The sequence below is a fragment of the Camelus dromedarius genome, chromosome 4 (assembly GCF_036321535.1).
Source record: "Camelus dromedarius isolate mCamDro1 chromosome 4, mCamDro1.pat, whole genome shotgun sequence".
In the NCBI taxonomy this organism is placed as follows: domain Eukaryota; kingdom Metazoa; phylum Chordata; class Mammalia; order Artiodactyla; family Camelidae; genus Camelus; species Camelus dromedarius.
In genome coordinates this window covers 28,897,741-28,921,234 of record NC_087439.1, presented here as the reverse complement: position 1 = coordinate 28,921,234, position 23,494 = coordinate 28,897,741, and the positions used below count along the sequence as shown (strand labels likewise).

The 23,494-nt window shown below is 37.0% G+C and overlaps 1 protein-coding gene across 3 annotated transcripts in view; it reads right to left on the bottom strand.

The window, feature by feature from the left end:
* The window catches only part of EPC2 (enhancer of polycomb homolog 2), a 97,424-nt gene extending 75,998 nt beyond the window's left edge, over nucleotides 1-21,426 (bottom strand). For 2 of the 3 annotated variants that reach the window (XM_010974796.3, XM_031451369.2), the window contains exon 1: nucleotides 20,999-21,426. In XM_010974796.3, the coding sequence (XP_010973098.1) occupies nucleotides 20,999-21,151 (153 nt within the window). In that variant the 5' untranslated portion in view covers nucleotides 21,152-21,426. Of the gene's footprint in view, nucleotides 1-20,494; nucleotides 20,774-20,998 lie in introns of those variants that run through there. The other variant, XM_031451370.2, reaches the window with a different exon arrangement.
* Between the last annotated feature and the right edge of the window lie 2,068 nt (nucleotides 21,427-23,494).

The following is a 23,494-nucleotide window of genomic DNA, read 5'->3' as shown; positions in this document are numbered from 1 at the left end:
CAGATGACATAATCACCATTGCTCACAGATGACATAATCACCTATGTAGTAAATCTGAAAGAACTGACAAAAAACTCCTGGAATAAAAAATTAAGAGCAAGGTTGCAGGATTCAAGGTTAATATACAAAAGTAAACTGCTTTCCTATAAACCAGCAATGAACAAGTGAAATTTAAAATTAAAACCACAATGTCATTTACATCAACAACTCTCAAAATGAAATACTTACGTGTAAATCTAACAAAATATGTACACTATCTCTGAGGGAAAATTCACAAAATTCTGGTGAACAAAACCAAAGAGGAACTAAATAAATGGAGAGATAGTCCACATTCACATACAGGAAGACTAAATACTGTCCAGATGTCAATTCTTCCCAACTTCATCTATATAATATTCAATGTAATCCCAATTAAAATCCCAGCAAGTTATTTTGTGGATATTGACAAAGTGATTCCAAAGTTAAATGGAGAGATAAAGATCTAGATTAGCCAACACAATATTGACGGAGATGAATAAAATTAGAGGACTGACTCTACCTGATTTCAAGGCTATAAAGCTAGCAATTAAGACAGTGAGGTATTAGGGAAACAACAGATCAACAAATAGATCAAACAGAACAATGGAAGAGAACAGAAAGCCCAGAAATAGATCCATATAATTATAGTCAACAGATCTTTGACAAAAGAGTAAAGGCATTACAATGGAGTGAAGAGTTTTTTTTAAAAAAATGGTACTTGAACAACTGGACATCTACATGCAAAAAGATGACTGTGGATATAGACTTTACATCCTTCAGAAAAATTGTAACACAAAATGGATCCCAGTCCTAAAGGTAAAATTCAAAACTATAAAACTCCCATAAGATAACATAGAAGAAAACCTAGATGACATTTTAGATAAAACAACAAAGGCATCATCTGTGGAAGAAATACAGTCATCCCTCCATGTCCAAGAGTGATCAGTTCCATATCAGTTCCAGTTTGACATATCAATATCCACAGATACTCAAACCCCATAGGTGTCCCTCCAAAAATGGTTCCAATTATATGATATTCTGGAAAATGCTAAACAATGGAGATAGTATAAAAAGATCAGTGGTTGAAGTGGGATGAAGGGGAGCAATAGATAAGTGGAGCACAGAGGATTTTTAGGGCAGTGAACACATTCTTATGATACTATCATGATGGATACATGTCATTATACTTTCCTTCAAACCCAAAGAATGTACAACACCAAGAGTGAAATGTAATGTAATAAGGTCTTTGGGTAACTATGATTTGTCAATGCTGGTTATTAATGGTAACAAATGTACCACTCTGGTGGGGGATGCTGATAATGGGGGAGGCTGTGCACATGTGGGGGCAGGAGTATATGGGAAATCTCTGTACCTTCCCCTCAATTTTGCTGTGAACCAAAAACTGCTCTAAAAAATATATTAAATGTAAATGGTCTCAACACCATAACTAAGAGACAGAAATTACCAGACCAGATTAAAAAAGAAAAAGACCCAATTACAGGTTGCCTACAAGAAATGTACTTTAAATATATAGACATAAATAGATTTAAAGCAAAAAGATGGAAAAATATATACCATTCTAACACTAGTCAAAGAGATTTAGTGTGACCATATTAACATCCAACATAAGTTTCAGAGTAAAGAATATAACCAGGGATTAAGAAGTTTATTTCATAATGCTTAAGGGGATCAGTCAGTCAAGAGGACATTACAACCCTACCCATTTATGCACCAAATAACAGTTTCAAGATACGTGAAAAAAAAAAAAAAACCCTAATATAACATCAAGGATAAATACACAGTTACAGAAATTTTAATATCACACTCTAAAAAGTAGATAAAAATAGTAGACAGAAAGTCAGCAAAGATACAGTAGACTTCAACAATACTACTAGCTAACATGACCCGACATTTACAGAATGTTCCATCCATCAAAGGCAGCATACATCTCCTTTTCATGATTACACAGAATACTTACCAAGACAGGATATATTCTAAACCCCATTACACAAAATTTATAAGAATTCAAATCTCACAATGTTCTCACAATGGAATTAAGTTAGAAACTAAGAAAGATCCCTGTGAAATCATTAAATTTTAGAAACTAAACACATTTCTAAATAACTCAGGGATCAAAGAGATCAAATGGCAAATTAGACAGTATCTTAAACTGAATGAAGGAAAAAAAAAAAAACAAAACAGGCTGTGAGATGCTGCTAAAGCAGCACCCTGGAAGAAATTTATAGCTTCTAAACAGCATAAAAGTAGCACCTCAAATCAATGATGTTAGCTTCCACATTAAGAAACTAGAAGAAGAGCAAATTAAACCAAAAGTAAGGTAAATAAAGGAAACAATCAGGATCAAAGTGGAAATCAATGAAATAAAAACACACAATCAACAGAAGAAAATCAATGAAACCAAAAGCTGATTCTTTAACAAAATCAAACAGATGAACTTCTATCCAGATCAGTGAGGGAAAAAGTGAGAAGACTGTCAAGAACAACAGAGGATACATCACCTTAGAGAATATTATGAACATATTCATGTCAATAAACTTGTCAATTAGATGAAAAGGACAAATTCCTGGAAAGAAACAAACCACCAAAGCTCATTAAGGAAGAAACAGATAACCTAAATAACCTTCTATCTATTAAAGAAATTGAACTGCTGTTAAAAATCTTCATACAAAGAAAACTCCAGGGACAGATGGCTTCACTGGTGAATTCTGTCAAATATTTGAAGAGGAAATAATATCAACTCAACAAAAAATTTTCCAAAATACTGAATTAGAAGGAATACTTCCGAACTCATTCTATGAAGTCAGTATTACTCTGATACCAAAGTCAGAAGAGACATGACAAGAAAACTACAAATATCCCTTGTGAACATACATGTAATAATTCTATGCAAACACTTAGCAAACTGAATCCAACAATATATTAAAAGGATAATACATGACCAAATGGGGTTTATCCCAGGAATGCAGCACTGGTTACACTGAAAATCACTGTAATTCACCATATGATTAAGTCAAAAAAAGAAAAATTGTATGACCATCTCTGTATACAGGAAAGGCACTTAGAAAATCCAGCAGCCACTGCAAAAATTCTCAGAAAACTAAAAATAGAAGAGAAGTGCTTTAACCTGATAAAAAGTATCTATAAAAAAGCTACATCATACTTAATTGAAATACTAAATAACTTTAATTAGGAACAAGACAGGGATATTCATTCTCAACACTTCTATTCAATATTGTACTGGAGGTTCTAGTCGGTGTAATTAACAGACAAGAGGGAAGGAGGGAGGGAGGCAGGCAGGTAGAAAACAGTGAGTGAATACCCAGACTGGGAAAGAAAGAAGTAAAACAGCTTTTATTCAGACCTATATGATCCTCTATGTAGGAAATCCAAAGGAATCTACAAAGAAATCTTCTAAAACTGGCAATATTGCAGGATACAAGATCAATATACAAAAACAACTATTTCTATGTACTAGTTACAAACAATGAGACATGAAGATAAAATATGGACTAACCAAGACAAAAATCCCATTTCTGTCTCAAACACTGAAATGTAACAATGTGCCAGTTCCTATGAATATATACTGAAACAACACATCCAACCTAGAGCTGTTTGAACCAGTTGCTATGCAACCCTGAAGTCTTACAACCAAGAAGAGTTTTGACCTGCAAAGTCTTTATCTAGATGAGAGCAATGTCATGCTTCTCAACTTTAATAAAAGAATTTTAATTATGTGGTCCATAATCCTGGTATCAAAAACACCAAAATCTTCTTTTTTCATTCAGCACATTTCAATCTTTAATTACACGTGTTATTTTGTAAGAATTCACAACAGATTTAACTTTTTAACCAACCCTTTATTTCATTCTTTTACTTAATAGTTGGCACTCAAAAGAGTGCTTAGACTCTATTTGGTTCCTCCCAAAAAAGCCCAGGTAAAGAGCATTTTAGGAAAAAGGCCAAGGAAGTGGCTCTCAAACTTTGATGCACTTTAGAATCACCCGTCAGTCTTGTTTCAGAACAGATTGCTGAGCCAGACCACCAGACTCTGACTCAGTAGACCTGGATGGAACAGACAACTTACATTTCTAATAAGTTCTGATATGAGAACAAATCTGTGGGAACCACCAATCTAAAGTAGAGCTACTAAGATTGTGGTCCATCTGGAAGGTACAGAAATTTAGAGTAAGCATTTGGAAAGTTTCGAAGCAATTTTTTTAACGTAATTTTATGTCTGTTAAAACTAATGATTAAAAAAATAGTGCCCTTGTGTTTTCCACATCTTTCTTTTATTTAACTTTTCTAATAACTCATTTTTGTTATACTTGAGAAAAGTATTAGCAAACAATGAATTAAAATTTTTTAAAAAAATGGTCTTTCATCACAGAAAATGCGAAAAGCACTGGTCTAGTAGTCTAAACTCCACCTTTGTAAGTGAACTTATAGGTATTTCATTAACTCTACTTCCCAAAGAAATACATCAGCTTTAGCTAAAAATCAATAAAGTAAACAGTCACATTATTAAGGTTTCTGTTTTTTGTTTGTAACTCTATTTAAAGGCATTTATCAATTAAACATACGTGTCTGCAATAAATTTTTTTTAGAATTTAGTACAGTAAAGATTTAAATTTAAATTCTTCCAAAAAATTGCTGTTAAATTTTAAATGAATAATAACTAAATCACCCATCACTTCTCTATCTTAACTGCCTGTGGTAATACGAAGAAACACTGGGGATGAGGGAGATTTAATGGCCTGAGTAACTGATATCTTAAACAGAAATGTAAAAGTGAAAGAAATCTAATTGTGTATAAGTATTTTATCACAAGCATAATTCTAGAACGTCTGACCAAGAAATCAACTTTTGGAAAACAATTCAATTTTAAGTTATATAACACCGACTTGTTCCAGTTGATAAAGTAAGTGTTTACTATTTTGTTACCTAATTGTTGGGTTCTGAAATCCTGTCTTAAATTGAGAATTTTCTAATGCTGATTAAGGCCATGATCTACAACATCAACACTAATTTAGGAAGGTTACTAACATCAATGTGACTTGCTCTTAGATATTCACACAATAAAAATGAGTAGTATGAAAAACTCAAAACAGCAGCAAAATAAATGACGGATATTTGGCTTTATGAAACATTCGATACTCAGTTAAAATACCTACTGATTAACAAAGTCACTTCTGATAGTATTTTGCATTCCTGTAATACTAAGAATAGATAACCCATACAGAAAATTTCAAGATACTTATATATGAAAATAACCAAAAATTAGGTCACTGGTTATGAAAAAGATAAGAACATTAAAAAAGAAAAAAAAAAAGCTAGCAAATGAACCCATTCACCAGAGAAATTACATAAAAATAAAATGGGCATCTCTTACCCATAAGAAATTGTGCCAAACTACAGAGTTCTACACTAGAAAAATGCTTGGGAAGAAATTTCTTCTCAAACTACCAAATCCGAAAATGGGGAAGAGGCACACACACTTTATTGCCATAAGTAAATCACTATGAAGCAGTCATCTGAAGGGGGCAGAACACTTCACATTTACCAATATTATCTGTCAAGACTTTTAAAATCCATCCTCCATCTCCCAGCCCCATTTGAGAATTGTGTCAAAGCTCTCAAGTGTGTTGCAGCAAAAACAAACAAACAAACAAACAAACAAACAAAAGTTGAGAATCACTGCTTTAAACCAGAACCTCTCAAATTCTACTGTGCATCTGAACCAACCTAAAGATCTAGGTGATTCTACTGAAGTCACCTGTATGATGGGATGTGAAATTCTGCAATTTTAACAAGCTTTCAGGTAACCGGGTAACACCAAATCCATAGATCAAACTTTTAGTAACAAGGTTCTAAACTATGTAAGCATCTCATAAAAGGTACCTTTATGGCACAACCACTCTGGAAAACAGGCTGACAGCTTTTTGAAAAAGTTAAACCTTTTTTAACATACCTACCATACAATCAAGCCATTTCAATCTCGAAGTATTTACCCAAACAAATGAAAGCAGATGTACACACAAATGTTCATAGCAGCCTTATTTGTCATAGCCAAAATTCAATCAACAGGTGAATGGATAAACTGTAGTATGTCTATAAAATATAACACTATTCAGCAATAAACAGGAATGAACACTGATACATGCTAAAATATGTGTGATTCTCAAAACAACTACACTAAGTAAAAGAAGCCAGACCAAAAAAGAATATATACTGTATGATCTCAGTTATATAAAAGTCTAGAAAATGCAAACCATTACTCTAGAGTGACAGAAAACAGATAGGTGTTCGTCTGAAGGGGGAGGAGGTTAATAAATGGGCATGAGGAAACAACTATTGGAGGTAATGAGTATGTTTGTTATCTTCACTATGGTAATGGTTTCACAGGTGTATACAGATGTCAACACTTACCAAATTGTACATGTTAACTACGTGCAGTTTATGTATCAGTTTTATCTCAGTAAATCTATTTTAGAAAGATATCCACAAAATATAAAATTCTGACTAAAATAACATCACTACATAAAATGCAAATTCTAATTCTTTGAAAATTACATGTAATACTGTGATACTGTGATTTATAATAAGATATGTCTGATCTTTGTCCCCTTTTCTGGCACAGAGCCCCTAAAACCCTTGGAATTTCCTACTAAGAGCAATAAAGGTGTGTTGATATTCCTAATACATCCCTTTCAATCACACCTGAGTTTATGTTAATGACATGACTTTTTCAAAAAGATTTTATTGTTTGTTTTTATTTTTGTTTGGGGGGGAGGTAATTAGGTTCATTTATTTACTTATTTTTAATGACGGTACTAGGGATTGAACCCAGAACCTCATGCATGTTAAGCATACACTCCATCACTAAGCTGTACACTCCCAATGACCTGACTTTTGGAAAGCATCTAAGGATGGGTGCTGGTTGCCAGGAGGACCAATCACGTGATCAGAGGGTTGGAACTTTCAGTCCCACTCCCCTGACCTCTGGGAAGGGAAGAAGGGCTGCAGAATGCAGATCAACAATGGCCAATGATTTAATCAATCCTGTCTATGTAATGAAGCCTCCATAAAAAAAAAAAAAAAAAAAAACACGGACTGGGTTCAGAGATCTTCCAGGTTAGTGAACACATGGAGTGCTGGCAGAGTGGCATGTTCAGACAGGGCCTGGACACTCCATACGCCTTTCTCCATACCTTGCCCTACACATCTCCTTCTATGTGGTTGTTCCTAAGTTACATACTTTAAAAATAAACAACTAATCTAGCAAATAAAATGTTTCTCTGAATTCTGTGAGCCATTTTAGTAAATAAATTGAACCCCCAATTGGAGCCCCCAATCTATAACCAGTCTATCGGAAGTACAGGTGACAGTCTGGACTTGGGATTGGTACGTGAAGGCAGGCAGTGATGGGGGAGGTGGAGTTAGGTCTTGTAGAACTGAGCCCTTAACCTGTAATATCTAATGCTATCTCCAGGTAGACAGTGTCAGAATTGAGTTGAATTGTAGGACATTCTGGTGGTGTCAGAACTGCTTGGTGTGGGGGAAAAAAACATGTATCACAATAAATGACAATATCAGATATATACAACATTATTCCTATACTAAGAGTAAGGATTTTCCTCTTTGGGAGGTAGGAAGTGGAAGGTGACTTAGAGAGCACTTTAGGTTCTTTCTTAGCTCCAAGTAACCACTGAAAACATGTACTGCAGAGTAGGTAAGAAAGTCAGTGGTGATCAATGATAGAATACAATTTACAAAAAGAAATCTTAGTCTGTACAATAAAACTGGAATTTTGCTAACCATAAATTTGGTCTTGCAAAATACAAAATATACCTTTTAAGGTGTCTCACTCCCACCAATGTCATTCAACTACCATCCTCTCCCAAGGAGTGTGTCGCCATCCACCAAGTCAGTAAATTGCCTCCTTACCCCAACCACAGTCAACTGGATCAGGCTAGACATCTGACCTGAACTAGGTCAATCATATTTTATCTCCTGGAAAATTAAAAATGAGAATGAATCACTACTCTCAGAGCTGGCTGCTTAAATACAGATAAAATTAGAAGCTGTGTGGTGGCCACGTTTGGCGAGAAAGAGACCAAATGTCTCTAAGCCCCTTCACAGAAGAGAAAATGACAGAACAAGAACATTTTTAAAAGAATAATATTTCATTACTAAATATGGTTTACTGCAGGAATGGTAAGGTGGTTCAATATTATAATTAATCAATGATGACTAGACCTAAAGGGGAAAAATCACATGATTTTTTTCCTATGGAAAAAATCCATAAATTCCAAAAAGCCATTTGAAAATACTCAATACTCATAAAAGAAACACTAGATTTTATGTATTCTTATGTATTACATAATTATTTATAATATTCTAAAATAAATATGTATTTTGTTTTCCACATCTATAAGTCAGTCTAGAATAATCTACATCTTATTTAATGGAGAAGCACCAAAAGCATTCACAGTAAAGTCAGAAACAAAACAAAGATGCCCACTGTTTCCAGAACTATTTAACATGGAATTGAAGGTAATTTCAAATAAAATAAATAAAGGAAGGCACTTAGAGGTATACTTTTTGGAAAAGCAGAAATAAACTACTCCATAAGTAAGTGATATGGTATCTGTATCTCAGTAACCGAAGAGAATCAATTCAAAAACAAGTACCTTAAAGTCACAGGATATAAAATTAACATACAGAAATCAATAGCATTTTTAAATACAAGCAATAACAATAAGATACAATGGGAAGGAGATGACACAATAGCAACCAGAGGTAAGCTTCCTAGGAATAAGCTTAATCAAAAATGCACAAAACCAATATAAGAAAAATGCTTCTGAAAAATACAGAAGTAGACTTCAAATGAAGAGATAAACCACGTTCCTGAATAAGAAGTCAACATTGCAAAGATACCAGTTCTCTATAATCTAATTTATAAATGTATAGTGAATCTCAATAAAAATATTTTTTCTGGAGTTAAGACAAAGTAACTGTAACATTCATATGGAGAAATAAATAAGCGACGATGGTAAGGAAAACTCTGAAAAATGAGAGCAGTAAGAATGGGAGAAGCGACTAGCTCCTCCAGTGCAACGAGGTGTGGTCTGATGTTTCTAAGTACAAGAAGGCTGTGATGTGCGTTACAGAGAAAATATGTGTTAGACGAGCTTCATTCAGTCATGGGCTACAGTGCTGCTGGCTGTGAGTTCAATGCCAAAGAATCAATAACACATAAAAGTATCTTTAACAGAAACAAGGTTATGCATTGATTGATTGGTTAAATATTGTGACCAGAGGCTCAAACAAATCTAACCCTGTTTCCTCTTGGAGCAATGGCTCAGTATTCTGTTAGTGCATTGTTCAAAGAATGAAAACTGCATATTAGTGAGTACATGTGTATTAAGTTGCAAGTTATTTTAGTTACATATGCACACACACACACTTAGTGAAAAAACTTTGAAAGCCAATGAATGAGAGTACAAGAGAAGAAACCCTGAAAGGAGTGGTATAATGGCAAGGCAGGGATCGTGAGCACATGTACTAATCCTTTTTCCCTACCTAAAATCATAATCACCCATAAATTGTGATTTGACTGGTAAATTGAGGGTAAAGCCTAAACATGCACTTTATAAAAGCATCCCAGATATTCTGATGTGTAGCCAAGATGAGAACACTATTCTCCCTCCTAAACTGGTGGTTCTCAAAGTGGGATCACTGGACAAGCAGCATCAAAATCACCTGGGAACTTGTTAGTAACACAACTTCCCTTGGCCCCATCCTGCACCTACTGAACCCTACACTCTGGGTATTGAGTCCAGTGATCGGTGTTCCAGGTGATTCTGATGCATGGCAAAGTTTGAGAATCACTGACCTAAATCTTTTGTATTTCTTTTGGAGGTACTTTGAAAGCCATGGTGAATTCAGCTAAGATGACTGAGCTCTTCAAAGAAAGCTGAAAGGTAACTGCTACAGACCAAAGTATAGACAATCTTTCTAGTACAGTACTTTCTTTATGGAAAGTGGCCCCTTGTGCTTTAAACCAAAGTAAGTAAAATCTGTACATTACCTGTGGAACAATCAAATAGCACCATTTCTTTAGGCCTTCGTCCATAACATAGTTTCTTATCCTCAGAACTCTTTAAACTGGCACTATTCTTAACACAAGTTTGCCTGTCCTAAGAGGTGAACTTACATGAGATCACAAAAATTCTTTCAACCCTCTAACAACTCTCCTAGGGATCACACACTTCCCAATACGAAAAGTAATGACATGCATCTTTAAAAATTCATGGCATTTTGGCATTTGGAAATAATTTCAAAACTAATTTGTAAAGATTAATCCAACAGTACATCATAGTCAATTAGCTATTACATAAATTCATATATACTACCTGATTCAAATCACATCCCTTGTGATACAGATTTCCACACTATCATTTTTATCTTCCACATAACACATTAAACCTCGAATATGTGTACATCTCTTTTCTGTGGGACTGTGAGCTGAAGACAGGTAGCACATTTTACCCCTTTCTGTGTCTCAAGTATACAGCAGGCGTAGTTCATTCTGTCAGCAAATATTTAGTGAGCAACTACCATGTCATTCACTCTACCAGATGATCCATACAGAGGTAACACACAGTCCCTGTGACCATGAAGCTATTTACTGAATGAATGAACATCACAAACAACTGCAGTGAAAGTTTGAGTGCAACCTGTATGAAAGACCCACCTTACCAACATGATACCTCAAATAAGACAGCTTTCTTCAAAAGGGTACCCTATTGTTGCTCTTCTGACCCAAGATGCTACTTAAGGCCATAAATGTATGTTAAAGAAAACACCACTGACAAGTCACTCAATCAAGTTAATCTGACTTTAATATATTTTATATATAGGAAAATAAACAAAAGCCCTACTATGTACAGTTTAAGGCTTACTAACAACCAAATTTCCACTTGGGAATAACAAGTTAAAGTTTGATATTCAAACTCCAAACAATCCAACAGAAAGCTACAATTTGCCAATTTTCAACTCCTCACAGATTTTAAAGGAAAGAAATATAAAATCAAAATCACCTGACTTTATGACTCTAAGAAACTAGCTCCAAAGTCACATATTATTCACTTACAAATGAATAAAACATGAGAAAAAAACTTTCCACTTTACCAAGTAAAAGCATTTGTTTAGAAATTTTCTAATACAGACACATACAGACACACACAATGCTACCAGGAGCTGCCTCTGGAGAGTGTCTGGGGATGTGGGGAAGGAAGGACATTTACTTTTTATGTATATTATTTTCTGCTATTAGGTTTTTAATCTTAAGTCATGTGAGTCTATTATTTTTCAATTTTAAAAAGCCAGAAAATAAAAACATGTAACATGAAAATAATATATTGTTTATAGTAGCATCTCCTTTATAATGATGGGGATAAAATCTGTAGCCTGAGTATATATTTGGGACAAGGATGACACAGGAATGGAACTGCCATTTAGGCCATGGAAACTCTTCAGGGGTTCTGAACCTCAGGTCATAGATCCCCAAAACACCCACAGAAAGAATTGAGGAGGTCCATGAACTTGGGTGAGAATATAATCACTTCTCTAATTTCACTAACTTCTAACAGATTTACCATTTCCTTCAATTACTAACGTAGGCAACAGACCACAGTAGTACTAGTAATACTTGTGACCTAGCAATACAACAGAAATTGTCGATCTTTTCATTGTCATGTTACAGTGGTTGCACTTGTCAAAATTATTTATACTCATCACCACTTCAAATTTAGGATAATTAGACCCAACTCTAGACCATATTAATGTGTTAATGAAGCACATAAATTAAAAAACTGTTTTAATACTTTGATAACCGTATTTCAGTATAACTAGCTTGATTTTATGCATTTAAAACATTGTTCTGAGGAAGTTTCACCAGACTGCCCAAAGAGTCCAAGTCACAAAAAAAAATTCAGAAGCCTTGGATAACAGTTCTTAAATCAAGTGCAACAGTCCCCATTTGGAAAATTTTAGGGAGGGAACATTTCGGGGTTATTTCAATTGGAATGCTACCAGAAATTAGTAGGCAGGAGATTTATGTAATAAACTTCCTGGGATTCCTGTGACAGACCCATATAACAAACTACAAACTGAATGTCAAAAATGTCCCGGTTTAGAGACATCTCAAGGATCAAATAAATGGCAAGATTACCCTCTTCAGTACCACGCTTTCCAAGTTTCCAAACTAAGGTGTTCATCCCAGGGTTCACTAGTATATTCGAATGTCTCTCTTCATTCACTTAGTTCTATGGTACACCACCTACAGATAAACAGATTTTTATCCCTAAAATTTATTTTCTTCCATGAGCAATTAATCTGCTTAATCTAAAAAAAAAAATCACATCTAAAAACAAATATAATAATTACCTATCAATTATTCAGGATTCAATTATTACGCTTTGGATTAACTGATTCAGTTCTCCTGACTGCTAATTTTCAGTCTTAAATTTTTTTTAATCAATTTGTTAACTGCTCTGCCAGGAAACACAGATGGGAGGAGCAAAATGTACGTATCAATTGCTAAGTTGAAAGTTGTAAAAATATATTAATTGGCATGAGAAAAAAATGTGAAACTACACCACAGAGTAATATATGGAGATGTTTGCTTTACTTTTCCATATTCCTCTATAACTGAAAATTGTTATTAATAACTTAAAAATGCCAGTTACCTATATAAGGCACTAACTTAAGTCTTTACAAAAGTTAATCTTTAAAATTACCTTTTGAGATACTTCCCATTAAACATATGAAGAAATGGGGCTTAAAGAGACAAAGCAATTTATCTTGCCCAGAGGGAAAATGACAGAGGCCAAGACTGAAACTTAAGTCATAATTTCAAAATTCCAGCAACTTACTTCATCAAATTAACTGTACAACTGAGGACTACTTGTCGACTTCCCAACCAACAATCTCATGTTCTTCTCCCAACAACAACAATAATAACAAAATGAGGTAAGAAAGCTAGAAGCAAAGATGGATATGAGTTAGAGAGCTAGCAGACAGGCTGACTCTTCCACTCTACATTGTGTTACTGCACAGTAAAACTAGCTGACAAGAAAACAGAAACTTAAAAGCAGATGTAAGGAAATAGTGCTAGGGAGAATCTGGAAGTGACTGCCATTTTCTTCCAGTATTAATCCCACAAAGAACAGTCCTGTATGATGGTCTAGGCAAATCCGAAGTTCATTTAAGTGTAGACAAGGCAAAAAATAATCAAGGATCAGTTTTAAGATAAAATTCAAATAATCCTGAATGGACTTTCTGCTATTTACATTGGTCTGCTTCATGGTTAACTATTCCTGCCTATCATCCTTTCCTCCTCATGCTGTCCCCTATGATTCCACTATTGTTTCTCTACTTCAACTCTACTTCAAGTGAAAAGAAGATGCCCAGCTATATATTTAATAATACAATAAAGAGTCAATCCCAGTGGCCAGGATCATGGTCAATGTCTATATTATAAACCTTCTGTCACTTAAGTGCCTGGGTAAGTCTCCAGCCTGTGCTGAATAAAACAAAGGCATGATAACATCCTGAAGGCATGTGGTCTATTCTAGAAAATAAACATCTTTTCTCTCACATGTACTCTCACTCTCTCATCCATATATCCATATCCATCCACACACACCCCTCAAGTGAAAAACACAAGATATTAGAAAATTAAAATAAACCCAAGTGTCATGAGCTAGAAGTATACCAAAATTCAGAGTATTTATAGCCATGAGTAAGAGTAATAAAGATGGTGAAAGAAAATTTCATGAAAGCAAAGGAACAGATAATATCCCAAAATACATAGAATGGATTACTCTCTTAATCTCTAGAAAAAAACAGCATCAGATAGTGAATAAATGTAACTGATCCTCATTAAAAAAAAAAATTCTTAAACAAAATTGACAGCATTCCAATACTGTTAAAGAGTTAAACCTTACTTATTAATATCTTTCTAATATTTAGTCTCTCATTTGTTAGTTCTTTTCACCTGATTTACTTTCTGGACAATATGTCCAGTATGCAGATATGTGAATTCACAGATGCAAGTAATTTTTAGAGTCAAAGGTAGTTTAAAGATCACTCAGTCCAATTCTATTTCACAAATAAGGAAACTAAGGGCCAGGAAGGTTAAATCATTTCTTTGAGGTCACACACAATTCATTCCTTACTACTTTGAAAATTAGTAAGTGTGAAAGGTTTTCTTTCTTTAAAAGGATTCTGGAGACTTCTTTTATAGTCCTCAAAACCAAGTTTCATTTAAAAAAATTCTAATCTCATTAAAACACCTTACAAATTTGAAGTTTGTGAAAACACACTAAGTGTATGCATTCACCTTAGGTCAAACCATGGATTAAAACAATCTAACTTCATAACTTATGATCACGGTGCTATATACCCACCAGTAGTAGATCTCTCAGGGAAGCTCCCTAGCCAAGCCCTATTCTCAGGAGGGTGGCACTTAACAGAACTTATATACTAACTTCCCCTGTTCCTTGACTGAGAGGCAAGCCAAATAAATAATGCCCTCTCTCTCAGGATCTGGAATTTTAAGCAGAAAGAAATATAACAATGATAATAATAGCTAATACTTATTGAATGCTTACTGTATGCCATGAACTGTTCCAAGCACACTACAATTTATCTTCCCAACAATCCATGAGATTTTATATATGAAATTAACCTGAGGACTCAAACCCGTAGTTTCTAGCTCCACAATACATGCACTTAACCACCACCCGAAACTACTTCTCAAAAGACTGGGAATTATTAGAAATGAGTGATATTAATGTTACTTGCTGCTGAAGGACCCACAGCTGCCCTGGTTCCTGGCCTTGCCAAGCCTTGACTGTTCAACCCTTCCTTGGTGTCTCTGAGACAATCCCCAGGAACCTTAGAGAAATCAAATTTGGTTTCTGTTACTTGAAACCAACCTAATGGTCCCAGCTGCCAAATATTGTTAGGCCTCGTTTTTGAAGAACTGACACAGAAGAAATCTAAATTTACCCTACAAATAAATAATTCTTTTAAATTTTGCAAAAAAAAAAAAAAAAAGAATATGTTTACAAAAGGCATTTGCCATGAAATTTCTTTCATATTATCATTCCCTGAGACAAAAACTTTGAATGACTCCTTCATGCCCATGGGCTAATAAATGATAGGACAGCAGAGATATAATGAATCTTATGTATCATCTAGTTCTCAACCCACTCATTTTACAGATGAAGCACTAGACAGGTGAAGATCAGGGCCCTGGAGTCAATCACTCATAGGGCACAAGTTCAAATACCGGCTGTCTCCTGTTCTGGTATAGGCAGGGGTGACCTTGGGCAAGTTGCTAAATTTCTGAAGCTTTAGTTTCCTCTTTTGTAAAAGAGATAACAGCACCTACACATCCTACCATTATAAAGAGTTCTAAATCATCTACGGAGTTTAATAAAGTGCCTGGTACACGCTCAACATGCTAACTAACGCACACTCAATAAATGGAAGTTGTGATGGTATTTATGATCAATCTGAGGCTCAGAGAAGATGGGCAAAGTTTCCAGATCATATGGTCACTTAAGAACAAACTAGAAATAAACTTCATATTCACCTTCAATGCTTTCTTCTGCACCTTCCTACAACTACTGCACTTAGCATTCAAAACTATCTAAAATCTGGTATAATTCTACCCTTTTAAAAATCTAACCTCCACCCCAACTTTTTTATTCATTCATTCACCAAATATATACTTAGTGCCTTCTATGTTCTAAACAGTTTCTAGTGCTGAAGATATAGCAGGGAACAAAGGGAATAAAAGAAGTAAAAGCCATCTGCATGTCCCAAAAAAGGGAGAAAGAGCCAAGGGAATAACACTCTCAGAAATAACAGTGCTACCCTCCCGAAGTTTCTATCAGCAGGAGGAAAAGTATAAAGGAGGTTAGATAAAAACATAAACATGGAAGAGCCTTCTTTAGTCTACTTATCCATAGAACTTGCTTTAAATATTCCTGTGCTCCACAATATTCCTGTTGGTTCAACAACACTACAACCAAACCTGAAAGCTCACATTGTTAAATCTCTCCGAAGCCTTCTCTACACATTCTAGCAACAGTTTTCTCTTATTTCTATTAACTATATTGACATTTAACTTTTCTTAATGCTCTTTTAAATGTCTGTCAGGTTGACTTAACCTGGTAGTTTTTACCAACTTTCAAGATGTTTTGTATCATACGCTTCTTTTAATCCTAACAACACTTCAGCACACAGCTTTATACATACTTTTGATATTCAGACCCATTTAAATAGTTTCTCAGTATCCTATTTAGATAACACCTGGCACTTATACCTGGACAGTATTTGCTTTTTTTGAATAAATGTATAATGTTTTTACAATACCAATCTACAAAATTGTAATTTACATCCTTCTATAACACTTCTATTATGAAACATGAAATATATTACTGCCCAAAACAACTCTGAAATGGTAGAAAGACTGAATATAGTCCGGCTCTATCATTCAAAATATCATTTAGATATTAAGATAATGACAAAAACTAGGCAACTAACATGAGGGGAGAAATGGTAATTAAAATCAGTCATGGTCTTTTTCTTAAAAAATAAGTAGAATTACAAGCTTCACATAGATTTGGGTTCACTCTAGTGTGAAGAGGCATCTTACAAAATCTATATACAACTATGAGAGGGAAGATTAACACAACTTAAAGACCAATATTACAGCCATACTCGGTATAAAAAATTCTGTATTTAAAGAGGCCTCTGACTCAAGAGGGAAAAAAAGATTTAGTATTTAAGTATACATAGTACTAAAGTAAGAAACCAAAAAGAATTCCTAGAAGAATAATTTATTAAATTCTGCTAATGAAATAAATACAGGCATACACACAGCTAGTGTTTCACAAAAACATAGCTCTTGGTATAGAAATAGAAGCTCATCCAACATTCAACAAACATGTATCAAGCATATATCATCTGCTAAGCACAATTCCAGGCACTGGAATATATTAATAAACAAAACACGCAAAGATCTTTGTCCTTACAAAGATCAAATTTTATTAGAGAAAATCTAATAAAATAGAATAGTTTGCCACAAATTTCTTATATGCTTAAGATAACGTGCACACTTAAACATAATGGTGCCAATATAGGCAGAAGCAAAGTTAACAGACTTCGAAGGAAAAAAAACCCAAAAAAATCTGAAAAGCCAAGAGCAAAAGTCAAAGTTAAATGATGAAAAACTACTCTTCTTAATAATTGAATATTCCAGTCAAATCAGTATTACCTTTTAAAGTCCCCATAATTATAAAGAGTAAAAATTACTTACAGAAACTATAATGCACTTAAAAACAGTTCAGAAAATAATTCAGGGTTCTGTAAGAAGCCAATATGAAACACAGTGGTTATGAGGATGGGCTTTTGTGATACTAAAGGCCATGAATTTGAATTCTAGCCCTGCCAGTTCCCAGCAGTGAGACCCTTAGAGCTGTTACAAGGATTAAATAAAACCCAAAAACTAGATATAATACAAATATCCAACAACAGATGGATGGATGAATATATTATATCAATTCACTGGAATACTTCTCAATATTCAGTAAATGGACTAATATGCCCATTGAGAATGAATCTTTAATGCATCATGCTGAGCAAAAGAAGCCAGACAAAAAAGTTTGTAGGATTCCATTTATAAGAAATTCTAAAACTGGCATAACTAATCTATAGTGAAAGAAAGCTTAGAACTATTGGAGGGACAGACCTGTAAAGGAGCAAAAGGGTATTTTTAGGATGTCTGAAATGTTCCTGTCATGACTGATGATGTTTCCATGGGTATTACAGATCTGTCAAAACTCATCAAACTCTAAGCTCTAAATGAGGACATTTTATTGTATGTAAATTATACCTCAAAAAAAGTTGATTTTAAAGAAGATTAAGTGAAACAATATATGTAAAGTTCTTAACACAGTACTCATGGCACAAGAAGTATTCAAAAAATGGTAGATAGTACTAAGATCATCAACTACTACTACTACACAACACTCCTGGGGAGGTGGCAGAATCACCAATCACCTGATCTTTCTCGTTGTTTAGATTTTAAGTAAATATAAATTTATAGTATCTGACCTAGACCAAGTGGCATGAGGAGCAATACAGAAACCAAGTTAGAGGGGGGTGCCAACTAGCAGACTTTATGCAAAGACAATGAAAATAAAGAAAGGGAAGAAAAGACGTATGCCTACATGTCCAAAAGAGAAGCGCTTAAGAGAATGATATGGCCAGCAACGACAGAGTGCTCCAATGCTAAAGAACCTCACTTAGGTATTAACAAAATGTAACTCAAAATCGAGTCAATGACTATATAAACAAAGTCTAATGACAGTCCAAGAGCTACAAAGAGACAGTCCTTAATTTTATTGGGGATAGTGGGGAGAGTGGATCCATGAAGCTGCTGAAGTGAAGTCAAAGGATTCTGCCAATCAAGCAGGAATGGGTCATATTGTCTCATTCAACCAAGAAGAATGGCATATCGGAATGGGAAAATTCAGAAATGCCAAGCAACAATTATAAATCCATAAGCCAAGGTTTTTGTTGCCTTTTTTAAAATAACAAGTTATACGCTTAAAAAGAATAGACTTATAAAGATAACTAATTAGAATATTTTGATATTAGAACTTAAATTGAAATACAACTCAAGTGAAACATTCATGAAATTTATACTTTACTGCTGCTTAGAACTGTTTCTCAAGGACAGAACATTTTTTAAACAAATAATTATGTTTAATAACAAAAATCCTATAAATAAGACCAGAATTGGCTGTTACTCATGAAAGCACAAGCCTTCTGATCTGTGTTAATTTAAAAAAGAAAAAGGAAAACCACCTCAACTGGAAATGCTGGGAAGCAAAAGACTCTGGTTTTTTGGTTTGGTTTCATTTTAAGAACCTTCACTTATAACATTAAAGAGGCAGAGAGGGACAGGACAAAGCGTCAGAAGTCCTGAGTTTCAAATCTAGTTCTATCAGAATCTGGATTTCTTCTTCCCTAAAATTGGGCAGTCGAAGCAGGCTAGTGAAAATAGTAAGAATTAACATGCATGCTCTAGATTGAAAATCAAAGGTTTTACTGAAAAGGTTAATGGTACAAAATTGTGAGGGAGTTAAGCATACATTTTTAATACATCATTTAAAAAGTAACTAAATTGCAAGTTTTCTTCCCAAATTCAGCTAAAATACCAAGACATCTGTGACTAAGGACCTAAAGCTATAACAAAGTATACTGATGATCACTGTTTGCAAAAGTAATACATCTTTCCAGGGGCTAAGTATTCATTCTAGAATACGTTTCCTGATTCAAGTTCTCCCCATACCAAAATAATAAGATTCAAATAATTACATACAATATTGATACTTACACTACCCATTAGTTACCTTCCTTTTTGGGAAATAACATTAACAGAAATGTTACTTAGAGGAATCCAAAGTTAGTTTTTAAAGTTAAATTAATTCTTGTACATACTATAACTTTTATATTTTGTTATCTTTCCCATGGAAAATTGAGCAAAGCTAGAAATAATTTTTTTAAAAACCAAAAAGAATTTTCACATATGACTTAACTCTAAACTTTCAGCATAAATGTTCATCCTGATACTGCGGGCATATTCATTTTCTACGGAAAGTGCAAGGCTTTCAAGTAATCAAACATCAACGAGAAGTGTGATTAAATCACAGCAGAACGTAGTAATAACAGGGTAATATAATGAGGTCACAACTCGAGCAACCAATCAAAGGCATAAAAGCATTTCCTGCAATATTAACAGTCAAAAGAGAAAACCAATCAGAAACCTCGGGCCTTCTTTTGACAGTCACAGAAGCAAGAGAACCAATCCACGTACACCCGAGGTTGACAATAAGGCGGGACCACAGGTTCATTGAAGAAATTCTTGAGGGTGCAGTTACTATGAACTTCGCACGAAAGTAACAGTTATAAACATTGTCAAGCCAAACTTCAACCATATCCAAAATTTAACCCATCAGGGAAAAAAAGCATTTTTGCCCCAAAGTGCTGTTATTATCAAAAATGCAGTTGTCAATGTGGCTGCACCAGATCCTCAACTTCTAAAAGACCCCCTTGCCCCCGATGACAATTCGCTCAGACACGGCGGGAGAACAGCTGAACATCCCTGGTCCCTTTCTAACGCCGCGCACTGAGCGGACGCCGTCTGGGCTAAGCAAGCAGAACCCAAACGCTCCGGGCCGCGGAGGTGGCGGGTCAGCGGCTTTCGAACGTTACATCCTGCCGGCAGTCGCGGCCCCCGCCCTCCCCCGCCGCAGTGCTGCACCGCCTCATCCCGCTGCACCACCGCCGGCCGGGGAGCGAGCATTACCTTGCTAGGAGGAAGATGATGTTTGTTTTGAAAGCACTTTAGTTTCCGTAAGTCATTTCAAAAAGAACCCAATGCAGAACTAAATCTAAAAGTGAGAGGAAAAAAATCTTCCCTAGCCAAAGCATCCCATGTCCATTAATTAACCCCGAGCCGGCTTGGGGAGAGAGAAAAAAAAAAAAAAAGGTAAACAGAGGCCGTACGCCAAGTGCGGCCAGAACATCCCCTGCGCCATTCCCGGCCGCCGCTTACGGCAAGGCCCCCTTACGGCAGCGTAAGCAGCGCTGCGAGCTAATCACAACACTGGGACGCAACAACATGGCGGCCGCGGGCGGGCTCTGCGCCGGCCGAGAGGGTTTACGCTACTCTGCCGGCGTAGGGTCCCATGCGTTGGAGCGGCAGCGGCGCCCTCCAGCGAGCGTAAAGCGCTCTGTGAATGGCGAGGCCCGACTGACAAAGGGGAGGGGGGAGGAGAGAAGGGGGGGTAATAAACACTCGAGTCCCTACCGATTCCTCCTCCTTCTCCATCCCGGTGGGCATCTGGGGCACGGCCCGGTTGATAGAGACGCAGTCGTTGAGATCAGGCATATCCTTGCCGCGGTAGATAGGCAGCGGTTTGGCGGCGTCCAGCGCCCGCGCTCGGAAGGAGAGTTTACTCATTGTCTCCCCGCCTTACAGGAACAGCCCGGGCGGCGGCGGCGGGGCGGGCGGGGAGGGGGGGAGGACTCCCGCCGCCTCCTCCACCTCCTTCCTCAGTGCAGCGCGGCCGGCCCGCTCCTCCTCCTCCTCCTCACAGCCCCCGGCCACAGCATGGGCGCCCACCCCGCCCGAAAATAGCCCCCCGCCGCCCGCGGCCGCTTCCACACACTAGATCCGCCGCTCGCCCGCCCGATCCGCTCCCTGCGCCATGGCCAACATGGCGGACATTACCACAGCGGCGGCGAGCGATCCCGGCAGCCCGCGCGAGAGCGCGCCCCCGCCGCGGGCACGCGCCTCGCCCTTTCCCTCCCTCCCTCCTTCCTCTCCCTTCCCCTCCCTTGCCTGCCCACCCACTCTCTCCGCGGCGCGGCCGGCCCGCGGGAGCGTGCTCAGCCTCGGGCCGCTCTGGGGAGAGTGGGCGGCGGCGGCCCTCCGCTGGGCGGCCGGCGCCCTCGCCGTGTGGCAGGTGCCAGGTGCGCAAGTTAACCCGCGCCCCCGAGCGTGCGCCTCTGCCTCCGCGGCCCCGACAGCCCGCTCGCTGAGTGCCCGGGAGGACGGCGCCGGTCAGAACACCGCCGCGCTGAGCAGCGCGTGTGTGCACAAGTCTGTGAGCGGGAAAGGAAGATGTCAACCAGAGCCACAACTGCTTCTCGGAGCCTGTTTTTATAAAGCACTTATCTCCAAGGCGCCCTGAGCGCCGGCTAATTCGCATCCTCCAATTCGCACATCCCTGGGAGGTGCGAGAGGTCCATTCCTTCCGCCCACTCCTAGGGGCGCAGACCTGCAGGGTCCCGCCCGCCCCGAAAACGCTTACTCAGTCCCAGCCCTCTTCCCCGCATCCTCTTTAGTACCTGACCGAAAGAGCTCTCCAAGGTAAGGCATCCTCTCTTTGGCCGGGAGGATGCTAATGGCAGCAGTGAGGGTTAATATTTGAGGCTGCTAAGTGCAACAAGTGCACTTGAACCTGTTACCCAAACTTCACAGAGTTATTTAAGAGATGATAGGTAGTTCTGATTTCAAAATATTAGCGTTCTTTAAAATTAAGTTTATAAAATTTAACCAAGGCAACGCGCACTTCCAAAGTTACAGATGTGTGTAGACTACTGGGTGCTGTGGAACACGCAGAGAAGTTTGAGATAAAGTTTCTGCCCTCGTGCAGCTTTCACAATTAATGGGATGGCAGACGGATGAAAAAAAAAATAATAAGACATATAAATAGTTGGAAGGACAGAGCAACCGGAAAGATAAGTGACAGAAAGAAAGAAAGAAGAAAAGAAGCTTATAACTTTAAAGACACTAGGCAATAGAACATGATTAAGTACCAATCGTACAGGTCATAATTTTCATGAGAGTTAAAAGAAAAGAGACTACTTTAGCCTGAACCCGTTAAAGAAAGTTCTGAAGAGGAGTGAAAATCAAGCTGACTCAAATAAGTACCGGCTATTATTGACATTAACCTCGTTTAGCCAAGAGTTCCTTGGTTAGACTTTAATTAAGCATCACAGTTTTCCTACAGAATTCCTAGGAAGAGTGTAACACATTTTGCCATTTTATAATAATTGATAAATATTTTGCCTAGCTCAGTGAAAAGTAGATGGTTTGCTGATGTCCAGAAGTGAAAAAATCAATTCCTACAGTAATTCCTATATATCAGAGCTCCATCTTTTCCTCCATCTTCTTATCTACTTTCCTTATCTACTACTTCTTCCACTCTCTTTCCTCCCTGTCCTTCTCCCTTTTCTCTCCACCTACCCCCTTGAAGGCAAATTGGTGGATATGGACCTCAGGGCAGTGTCTAAATAGTCTAACCCCTTTGGCCCAGCAAGAATTCAGGCATTGTTTAGCAGGGCTTGAGTGTTTTCCATCCACTTTGTTGTTGGAAACAATGGAGGTGCTGTGACTCACTTCTTGTAAGCAATACCTTCCTCAAGCTTATGGGCATGTTCTGATCTGAGTGCTACCCTCTGGAATAATTCCAGTTCTCTGCAAGGAAGAACAAGATGTTGTTGGGAGGGGGTCAGCACTGGATTCAAGCCTCAGATGGGCGAGGGGAAGCAATGGTTGGAGAAATGAGTCATCCTGAGCTTTTATCTGGCACTTCTCAGGTTCAGGAAGGATAGCTTTCTTCTATTCCCTATATTTACTACTATTCTCTCTCAAGAAAGGAAATATTGAGTATCTACAATATACCAGCCATCTAGTAGTACTTTATATATATATTATCTCAATTAATTGAATTTTAATGGAATCCCACTTCATTCTCATTATAGACCTATGAAAAAATACTACCATTTTACTAATAAG